General features: G+C 41.2%; 1 protein-coding gene across 1 annotated transcript in view; it reads right to left on the bottom strand.

Moving 5' to 3' along the window:
• Positions 1 to 2,138: 2,138 nt before the first annotated feature.
• Positions 2,139 to 10,936, bottom strand: part of LOC121281038 (PDZ and LIM domain protein 4-like) — a 116,744-nt gene continuing 107,946 nt past the window's right edge. The window contains exons 7-8 of the mRNA XM_041193626.1: positions 7,376 to 7,567; positions 2,139 to 4,925 (exon numbers count right to left, since the gene is read on the bottom strand). Of these exons, the coding sequence (XP_041049560.1) occupies positions 4,889 to 4,925; positions 7,376 to 7,567 (229 nt within the window). The 3' untranslated portion in view covers positions 2,139 to 4,888. The remainder of the gene's footprint in view (positions 4,926 to 7,375; positions 7,568 to 10,936) is intronic.

The following is a 10,936-nucleotide window of genomic DNA, read 5'->3' as shown; positions in this document are numbered from 1 at the left end:
CACAAGCTTAAGCATATTTTTACTTTGTGCCAATCATGTGATATGTACTGCATTAGTAAATTTATTGTGGTCGAGCTTGATGGACAAATTAGTCATGTTTAGACTCATTTATGACCTTGGTAAACTTCAAATACTGCAATCCAACTCTGACTGCCAGTAAGCAGCGTAATTGGACATTCGATAGCACGTGTAAAATACATAAAGAAACACTTCCAATTGCTTAATGTATGCACTATCAGGTGCTGTACTCAGATTAGGAAAGTCCAAGCTTCAAGTCTTGGTTTACGCAAAGTTGACATTAGGCCTACCACAAAAAACAAAAAACTGCGGATGCTGGAAATCCAAAACAAAAACAGAATTACCTGGAAAAACTCAGCAGGTCTGGCAGCATCGGCAGAGAAGAAGAGTTGACGTTTCGAGTCCTCATGACCCTTCAACAGAACTAGGTGAATCCCAGGAAGGGGTGAAATATAAGCTGGTTTAAGGTGGTGGGGGGGTGGGGTTGGGTGGGGGGAGAGAATTGGAGGGGGGTGGTGTGGTTATAGGCAAAAGCAGTGATAGAAGCAGATCATCAAAAGGTGTCACAGACAGCAGAACAAAAGAACACATAGGTGTCGAAGTTGGTGATATTATCTAAACGAATGTGCTAATTAAGAATGGATGGTAGGGCACTCATGGTATAGCTCTAGTGGGGGTGGGGGAGCATAAAAGATTTAAAAATATTTTAAAATAATGGAAATGTGTGGGAAAAAGAAAAATCTATATAATTTATTGGAAAAAAAAACAAAAGGGGGAAGAAACAGAAAGGGGGTGGGGATGGAGGAGGGAGTTCATGATCTAAAATTGTTGAACTCAATATTCATTCCAGAAGGCTGTAAAGTGCCAAGTCGGAAGATGAGGTGCTGTTCCTCCAGTTTGCGTTGGGCTTCACTGGAACAATGCAGCAAGCCAAGGACAGACATGTGGGCAAGAGAGCAGGGTGGAGTGTTGAAATGGCAAGTGACAGGGAGGTTTGGGTCATTCTTGCGGACAGACCGCAGGTGTTCTGCAAAGTGGTCGCCCAGTTTACGTTTGGTCTCTCCAATGTAGAGGAGACCGCATTGGGAGCAACGAATGCAGTAGACTAAGTTGGGGGAAATGCAAGTGAAATGTTGCTTCACTTGAAAGGAGTGTTTGGGCCCTTGGACGGTGAGGAGAGTGGAAGTGAAGGGGAAGTGAATGACCCAAACCTCCCTGTCGCTTGCCATTTCAACACTCCACCCTGCTCTCTTGCCCACATGTCTGTCCTTGCCCACCTGCATTGTTCCAGTGAAGCCCAACGCAAACTGGAGGAACAGCACCTCATCTTCCGACTTGGCACTTTACAGCCTTCTGGAATGAATATTGAGTTCAACAATTTTATATCATGAACTCCTTCCTCCATCCCCACCCCCTTTCTGTTTCTTCCTCCTTCCTTTTGTTTTTTTTTCCCAATAAATTATATACATTTTTCTTTTTCCCACACATTTCCATTATTTTAAAATATTTTTAAATCTTTTATGCTCCCCCACCCCCACTAGAGCTATAACCTTGAGTGCCCTACCATCCATTCTTAATTAGCACATTTGTTTAGATAATATCACCAACTTCGACACCTATGTGTTCTTTTGTTCTGCTGTCTGTGACATCTTTTGATGATCTGCTTCTATCACTGCTTTTGCCTACAACCACACCACCCCCCTCCACTTCTCTCCCCCCACCCAACCCCCCCCCCCCCCCCCCCCACCACCTTAAACCAGCTTATATTTCACCCCTTCCTGGGATTCACCTAGTTCTGTCAAAGGGTCATGAGGACTCGAAACGTCAACTCTTTTCTTCTCCGCCGATGCTGCCAGACCTGCTGAGTTTTTCCAGGTAATTCTGTTTTTGTTTTAGGCCTACCACAGTTGGCCTCATAACTTTAGGATTAGGAACAGGGAACAATCCTTTGATCCTTGCTGAAAAGCGTATACGAAGGTAACAATTGGACAGGATTGGCTTGAGTTTGGCTGCAATGTTCCCGTATTAAAGTAGCCTACTGCCACACGTCAATGTAATTAAAGGCCTCCAAGAAGAGGGTATAAAACGAAGATAGAAAAATAAAACAAAGGCAAAGGAAGTAGTTTGTGTTCATGGCTTTATTCTCATTCCCTAGCAGTAAGTAGTAACATGTTTATGCAATTTCTTAGAAATACAAAAAATGGAGGAAAACAGGATTATCTGTAGCATGATGTAAAAGGACAATCAGAAACTACACAGTTAAGCTTGAACTAGGAAAATTTGTAGATTACATTGTAAATATAGTAAAACACAATAGCAGACCGTATATTGTCATCCACAAACAGAAATGAGGAGGTATTCAAAGAAACAGAGCAAAAGTTCATGTCTCTAGCAGTCTATATATGGTAAATATAGTCAGACACATGGAACTCATCATTGGAAACCAATGATGCAAGATACAAGTACGCCATACAAAGTTAGCAGAAAATTTCTGATGTTCCAGCATAGTGCAATACAATTGCAATAGATTTAAAAATAACTTCTGACAAGCAGTTGAAAACATTGGCCCTATTTACACATCATTGCTGTGCAGACCAATTTACTCTTAATAGAGTTGAAGGAAAATTATGCTTGTTTAGTCATCAAAATTTGGGAATTTGTTGTCATACCCTGAAAATTAGTCTGATTATTTTCTTGACAAAATTTACAAATCACTCAATTATATGATTTTGACAAATTACGGAAACAAGTATTGAAACTAAGTTATAATTTTTCCCCCTATGGTAGAAACTGGTTATATTTTGCATATTGCATGCATTCAAAAGAATTGCTCACATCCCAATGCTGCTGACACATCTCACATGCAGCCATCAGGTTACAAAACTTTGCCCTCAAGTCCTGCCAGAAGCATAAGACATTGAAAATTTTCCCCCAGATGGTGGAACAATTAAGAATTGGTCAATACCCCAAAATTTGAAAATACAGAGTTATAAAAAACAACTACCTTATCAGATTTGATTCAATTCTAAAGCACTGATCCAGTCAATGTTATAAACTGCATAAATAAGTCAAATCCATTATGGTCCTACTTGGTTCCTTTAAAATCAAGGCTTTTCAATCATCAATTTGAAGGTATTCAATGATTAATTTGAAGGTATCGGAAGATAATACAAGGTTATTAACATTTATAATGATTTGAAATCTCTCACATGAAAGAAAGGGCATAATTGGTTTGACAGTTTAAGCAGTTTTCTCATGTCTGAAATACAATGTCAGCATGTAATTTATACAGACCATCACACTAATTTTGCTACCTCTCTCATCTCTTGCTCTTTGTTCTAGTTAAAAAAAAATGTTTTTAAAATACAATAAGGGCTTCTCTTATTTGTCTTTAGCAGTGCGAAATAGAATGTAGGATTGTTGTTAACATTTTAGAAGTGCTAATCCAGCCAAGCATTTCAGATGGAACTCACGAGCTGACCTTTAATTCATTGATAACCACCCAGTATCTACAATCCATAAACAACACCAACATACATGTCCACAACACTGGCACCAGTCATTCTGCTGGAGGCAACATGCAACTTGATGATATTGTACAAAAATAACGCATTTCTCTTTAAACACTTGAATATTTATGCTTCAACTAAAATGGCTTACAACCATTAAGTGCATCACTCAGTTCCACAAGATTATCAAAGATACTTTTACAGAATTTTTACCTTAGTTCCACTCATGAGCAAAACAGAACAGGCTATAAGTATAACCTACAATAATTATTTCCATTCCATTGACAACATATAAAAGTCCTGTGTTAAAGTAGCAGAAGTTTCATTTAAGGCCAGGCTTTTAATAACTCGTACATTACATTTGAGGAGTTTGCTGTGTATATCTAATTAAGCCAGACTCTGGAAAATTCAGTAGGACAGGCATATTCACTTCTTTTGGGTTTAGCCACATCACAAGTTACTACCACAATGGAGATAAGGAGCCCATAAGCCTCCAATTGGTTAATACAACAGTAAAGGTACTGCTGTATGAAGTGTTGGCATTGCAATACACTATCCACATAAGTGAGTCGTACAAAGTACATATGAGGAGCCAGCACAGCAATCACGTCAATGGTATTTTCATCACAGAAAACCTGGCTAGAAAAATGAAATCAAGGCAAGATCATACAGAATGAGTCAGATTTTCAATGGGCTGCGGGACCTGGTGTAGGTGGGAATTAGAATTGCGGTCCCGGAGGTCATCTTGGAATCCCAAGCCCCCTTCAAAAGGGTAACATGGGGGAGGGAGTGGAAAACATGGCTGCTACCTGCCTTTGCTGTGGGCACCAGGCTGGCAGTTCTAGCCTCGTGGAGGTGCTTGGCACCACTAATTGGGTGCCAGGTTTGTTTCTTGGCTAATTAGGCTACTTTATATTTGAACATATAGTCACAAAAGCAATGCAGTTCAGGCACCACTAATTGGGTGCCAGGTTTGCTTCTTGGCCAATTAGGCTATTTTATATTTGAACATATAGTCACAAAAGCAACGCAGATCAGGCACAGGATTGGGACCCAGAATTCATTCGGGTTTTGGGTGCCCAGGCAGCATTGAAAATCTGACCCCATGACTTTTTACCAAGTAGTGGGGAAAGTAACGCAGGTTACAAACCTTCTCCCTTTCATTCAGACCAGTGTAAGAGTCTTTGAACACTAAACATGCATGTCAATCGTACAGCAGGGCACATTTTGTAGTACTAACTAATTTGTGTACCTTTTCCATACGAGTACCCCTAAAATTCCTCATCCAAAAATGTCTTCCATCAGAGTCTTGCTGTATTATGCATACATACCCAGATGGCAGTACGGCAGATTCCACAGCATCATGCCTTTTCTCCTGACACTTTCAACTCAGTTTCTCTGTTGCAAGACAAAATGATGTCTAACTGAAGCAGACCCAGATGGGAAAGTGGGGCATTTTAATACATAAACCTTCGGATCAATTACATATAGCAACAGTGAGAAGTCACAGATTTCCCTCAAGTTCAGGGCTGGTGCTATTTTTTCACTCTTTCTATTTCACTCAATTCATTTCCCCTTCCATCACCTGCATACTTTCAAACATGCCAACAGGCGATACTGTATATCATGCAAGCAATATGTGAATGTTATCAAGTGACTAGCATTTTAATATATTCCCTTCTCTTTCTACAAAAATAAAACAAGTAGCAGAACTAGGTCTCCATACGACCTCACACATACCCTGCATCATCCACTGCTCACAAGCACTAAGGCAGGTAAAACCATTCCGAGGGCCTAGGATAGTAAATTTCAGGAGGGAACCCAGGTGAAGCGCTGAGCATGTATGATGAAAAGTGAGTGAAGGAATAGGCACTGATGAGGATAAAAACCCTCTCAACCTGATTACTTCATACCTAGCTGCTCAAAAAAAAAGTAAAAAAGAGGCCAGTTGGAGGGTCATCTTCAATACAAAGAAGCAGAAGACCACTGCAATCAATTTCTTTGTAATTGTTTTCATTGGCACAGAAAAATCAAATGATTGGTCTGTTCGTCTTCTGACGAACTTTTCCACCTCATGGTCTGATCTAAATGTATAGAAAAAATGCTTCCAAAACTTTAAGAGCTATATTTGAAAATTGCATCCAAAACCATTTTCCTAAAGTAAAACTGTGTCCCTTTAAGATTGACTTCCACCTGCTTTGAATGAAAAGTACTTCCAGCCAAACATCAGGAAAATAAGGAGCCAATTAAAAGTCCTTTGTTGACATACTGCATGTATAAGAAATGAGGCATTCACTCAAAATGTGCCCTGTAAATAGTGCAGGCCTAAATGGAAATTAATTACACAGCATCCAGCATGGTACAGGCTGCAGTGTTCAGCAATAATATTCCTAGTCATGCACACAATCATTCCACCTGGTGGTTGTAACATCATTGGTTGAACATCGAACATCATATGCGATGTAAATGTTTTGCATAACCTTGAATGGCAGTAACTTAGTCTCAGTTTAGTTCATATTCACTGACTAATTATATACTACAATTATTTTCTTTATACTCATAGCAGAAGAAACAACAGCTGGGATCCTATTGCATATAATATTTCCTGTACAATCCAATGGAGCAAGAATACATTAGCTAATTGGTAACTGGAAATCAATACAATTAGTTCCTTAAGGCAAACAGTGTTTTATCATATGAAATAATGCAGCCCATGTTAGCTCTTTGTCTAAAATATTACAACTACAACCACCAATAATAGCAAACAATACTTGCCCCCTTTTACCCTCCACCCTGCCCCCCAAGAAAGGGGTGGTCTCTGCAACATTATAACCAGTGTTTATTTTACTTTTATTCAAGCCGTGGTGAATACACCTGCAGATTTTGCAGGTGTATGCACAAATGTTTTCCTGTATTTTTGCTTCAAAACTAATTTGAAATTTTCTGCCCAAGTTAATGTGCGAATACAGGCACTTGTTCTGTTACTATTCTGAAAAACTAAAGTTACAACTTTAAAAAAGCTGTTGTGCCATAAATTTGGTCTAATGTTTTGTCTTAAACTCGATGAAAAATAGAAATATGGCTAAAATGCTCATTTGCACTTTACAAAATCAGAATTTTGTCTTAACTGGAAGCATACTGAACAATTGAAACCAGAACGTCTCAAGTTCAATTCTTACTCAGCATCGAGTTTTCTGATATAAACTGGGGTATTGGTGTGATGATACAAATACGCTCTTTGTCCCAGGTTACGAAAAAGGAAAAAAAAGTCAGCTATCAATTGTTGAGCCAATTGTAATACAGTGATTCCGCTGCTGGAAAAGTGCATGTATTTGGCTCTGGCCAGGTTCAGGCTTGGCTGCAATGCCTTCTACAACAAAATACCCTCTACCTGCGATCTCAGTCTAGGTCAGACATGAAGAATAAACATTTCTGGGTGAGGTATCAGAGCATGCCTGGTACTCACATTCAGCAGATGAGGAGCAGGCTTTGATGGATGGGGGGACATGATGGAGGGGTTGGGGAAATGGAATTAAAATGCGAATAAAGTTTGATGCAGTTATACAAGAAACCATGTGCCAAGTTACTTGAAGTTTGTATTCCTACAATCCTTACAAATTTGTTCCATGAAATTGTATTTGTTTGAAGTTATTTGGAAAGCATTTATGATACAGCTCAATTTGAAATATCAAAATATCAGTTCTGCATGTAGGGCCATTCCGGTTCTAGGTATGGCTTGAGTACTAATATAGATTTAAATTATGGCACACAGCTTCATTTAGAATCCAAATCTCAAAAGCAAAAGGATTTTTTTTTTAAATACAAAGTTTCAGAAGGCACATGCTTACACTCTGGAATTGGGATACACAGCTACAACTTCATATCCTTCTGGAGGCTGTACTCTTGCTTTTGCGTGGGTCTCACAGTATAGTTGCTCTTCGATGAAGAAGTAGCCTTTCTGCTTCAAATTTAATCCACAGTCGGAACACATGAAGCATGCTGGATGGTAGAGCTTCTCACGTGCCTTAACAACGGCACCACTGGCAAAAGTAAAAAAATGTCAAAAGAGACAAAATGAATGACTCGGGAGGAGGACAAACAAGATTTCAGGTTATACAATCATTGAGGTGGGCAGAGATAATCTTATTAGAAAAAGAAGATGGGGATTGGGAGAAACAGGTGATAAATGGTGAACAAGTCTTAAAAATAATGAGACAACCCATACTATGAACATTGAATTTTCTTGTTTTGTGGAATACATCCAAAAGTCAGAATTAAATCCAGTAAAAGGTATAGCTGTTTTAAACTTCTGCTAGTAAACACTAAACATTCAAATGTGAACCTGAATTAAACTTGATGTTGTATATAAACAGTGGTTTCAGTCGGAAAAAGATGAAACTTGCTGATCAAATCTTAGATAATGGAACAGGTTGGGAGGGCTAAAAGGGAACTGCTCATGTTCTTGTCTTGAGATCACAGAAGTGAACTAGAGCTTTTCAGGCAGTCCAGACCAATATTAAACAGTAAATGTCACACTCAGTAGTCAGCACCTTTCCTCGCTATCCTTCCTGCACTCTCTGCACCTTAAGCTCACGTATAAATTAACATTCTATTGTTTCACCTTTTCCTGCACAATCCATGCATTGCATCATATGCATGGAACAGGTGTCCAGGCCTCTCCCTAGCTTGCTGTAGATTGTGTGCATCTTATGGATAAAGAAAGTAGCTGGTTCCTGCTCAGTGTTTCATTTTAATGGTGGTTTTCAAAGATTTTTGATTGAAGGGCCCCTTTTCAAATGGATTAATAATCACAATCCCCTATCTAAAGTATACTGCTATTTAAAACCTGTAATATGAAAGTGCTGCATGAAGAGTATTTCAACAATGCTTTTAAAGAAAATGAGCATTTACTTACAGATGGCAGTGAAATAGATGTGCCTGCAGAGTCTGTCTATCCTTATGTGTTCGCTTGCTATGTGAGACTGCCAAGCCCACTCTGTGATGAGCATGTGATGGTCACGCTCTGCTCTCACCTCCTGGGTCAAACTTAATATAAATTCAAGGGCTCCCTAAAAAATTTCTGTTGGCCCAGTTTAAGAACCACTGCCCTGTAGCAATGCAGCAAAGACTGGGAACACAAAAAATGGCGTGGATGAAATAACAGATACAATCTCAGGTTGCAACACAAACGGCACAGTGAATTGGACTTCAAACAAGCAATTACAACACTATTATTAAATGAACTTGGAGTCCATGCCAATCACTAAACTCCTTCTCTGCAGTGCCGTGCTCATGCTTATGTTTGTGTTAATATCCCTTATAGCCCTCTACCATCACTGCTGATTTTTGCCTTAGAGGTTCTCACAGGATGCTTTCTGTTTTCATTGGGCTGTTTTCTGTACTTACTGCTCAGCAGCCTGCACCCTTCCCAGCCTCATTTCATGTAGAATAGCAAAAAGTGCACAGAGTGAGATTTTAAAAAGTGCACCACAGAAGCAGAGAGATAAAGCTTAAGTGCAAATGGGGATGGAGAGGAAAGAAAGGAAAGCCAAGGTGGAAAACAAAACATGGGCCCCAATTTGCTGAAGTTCTTCCGCCAGCAATGAAAGTGAAAAGCTGATTCTACTTAGGCAGGCGGCAGGACCTTGGGGCTGCAATTGCCAGGGCTGCTGTCCAATTGAGGACATTGGCCTGCTCCATTGAGCTACTGGTCCAATTAGAGGGCTGGCAGCTTAGCAGCACCACCACTGCTAGCAGTGGCTACTGCTATGGTTGCAGCTCAAGGATAAGGGCACCTCAATGCTGAGTTGCAAATTTGTTTAGTGAAACTGGGGCCAGGCCGCCAGCGTTTAATACCTGACATGGTGGAAAGTGGCCTCCAATTAGGTCCATAAGTGACTCAATTGGTTGCCAACTGGTCAGCTGATGCCATGGTGGCAGGAAGATGTCAGGCTCCTTACCCAATACCATCCCATGACAAAAACAGAATTACCTGGAAAAACTCAGCAGGTCTGGCAGCATCGGCGGAGAAGAAAAGAGTTGACGTTTCGAGTCCTCATGACCCTTCGACAGAACTTGAGTTCGAGTCCAGGAAGAGCTGAAATATAAGCTGGTTTAAGGTGTGTGTGTGGGGGGCGGAGAGATAGAGAGACAGAGAGGTGGAGGGGGTTGGTGTGGTTGTAGCGACAAACAAGCAGTGATAGAAGCAGAATATCAAAAGATGTCAACAACAATAGTACAATAGAACACATAGGTGTTAAAGATAAAGTTGGTGATATTATCTAAACGAATGTGCTAATTAAGAATGGATGGTAGGGCACTCAAGGTATAGCTCTAGTGGGTTTTTTTTTTATTTTATATAATGGAAATAGGTGGGAAAAGGAAAATCTTTATAATTTATTGGGAAAAAAAAGAGAAGGGGGAAACAGAAAGGGGGTGGGGATGGGGGAGGGGACTCACGACCTAAAGTTGTTGAATTCAATATTCAGTCCGGAAGGCTGTAAAGTCCCTAGTCGGAAGATGAGGTGTTGTTCCTCCATTTGCGTTGGGCTTCACTGGAACAATGCAGCAAGCCAAGGACAGACATGTGGGCAAGAGAGCAGGGTGGAGTGTTAAATGGCAAGCGACAGGGAGGTTTGGGTCATTCTTGCGGACAGACCGCAGGTGTTCTGCAAAGCGGTCGCCCAGTTTACGTTTGGTCTCTCCAATGTAGAGGAGACCACATTGGGAGCAACGAATGCAGTAGACTAAGTTGGGGGAAATGCAAGTGAAATGCTGCTTCACTTGAAAGGAGTGTTTGGGTCCTTGGACGGTGAGGAGAGAGGAAGTGAAGGGGCAGGTGTTGCATCTTTTGCGTGGGCAGGGGTTGGCCATAGGAGGGGGTTGAGGAGTAGGGGGTGATGGAGGAGTGGACCAGGGTGTCCCGGAGGGAGCGATCCCTACGGAATGCCGATAAGGGGGTGAAGGGAAGATGTGTTTGGTAGTGGCATCATGCTGGAGTTGGCGGAAATGGCGGAGGATGATCCTTTGAATGCGGAGGCTGGTGGGGTGATAAGTGAGGACAAGGGGGACCCTATCATGTTTCTGGGAGGGAGGAGAAGGAGTGAGGGCGATGCGCGGGAGATGGGCCGGACACGGTTGAGGGCCCTGTCAACGACCGTGGGTGGAAAACCTCGGTTAAGGAAGAAGGAGGACATGTCAGAGGAACTGTTTTTGAATGTAGCATCATCGGAACAGATGCGACGGAGGCGAAGGAACTGAGAGAATGGGATGGAGTCCTTACAGGAAGTGGGGTGTGAGGAGCTGTAGTCGAGATAGCTGTGGGTGTCGGTGGTTTGTAATGGATATTGGTGGACAGTCTATCACCAGAGATTGAGACAGAGAGGTCAAGGAAGGGAAGGGAAGTGTCA

This window comes from Carcharodon carcharias, chromosome 8 (assembly GCF_017639515.1).
Source record: "Carcharodon carcharias isolate sCarCar2 chromosome 8, sCarCar2.pri, whole genome shotgun sequence".
Taxonomy (NCBI): Eukaryota; Metazoa; Chordata; class Chondrichthyes; order Lamniformes; family Lamnidae; genus Carcharodon; species Carcharodon carcharias.
This window is presented reverse-complemented; position numbering and strand designations above follow the sequence as displayed.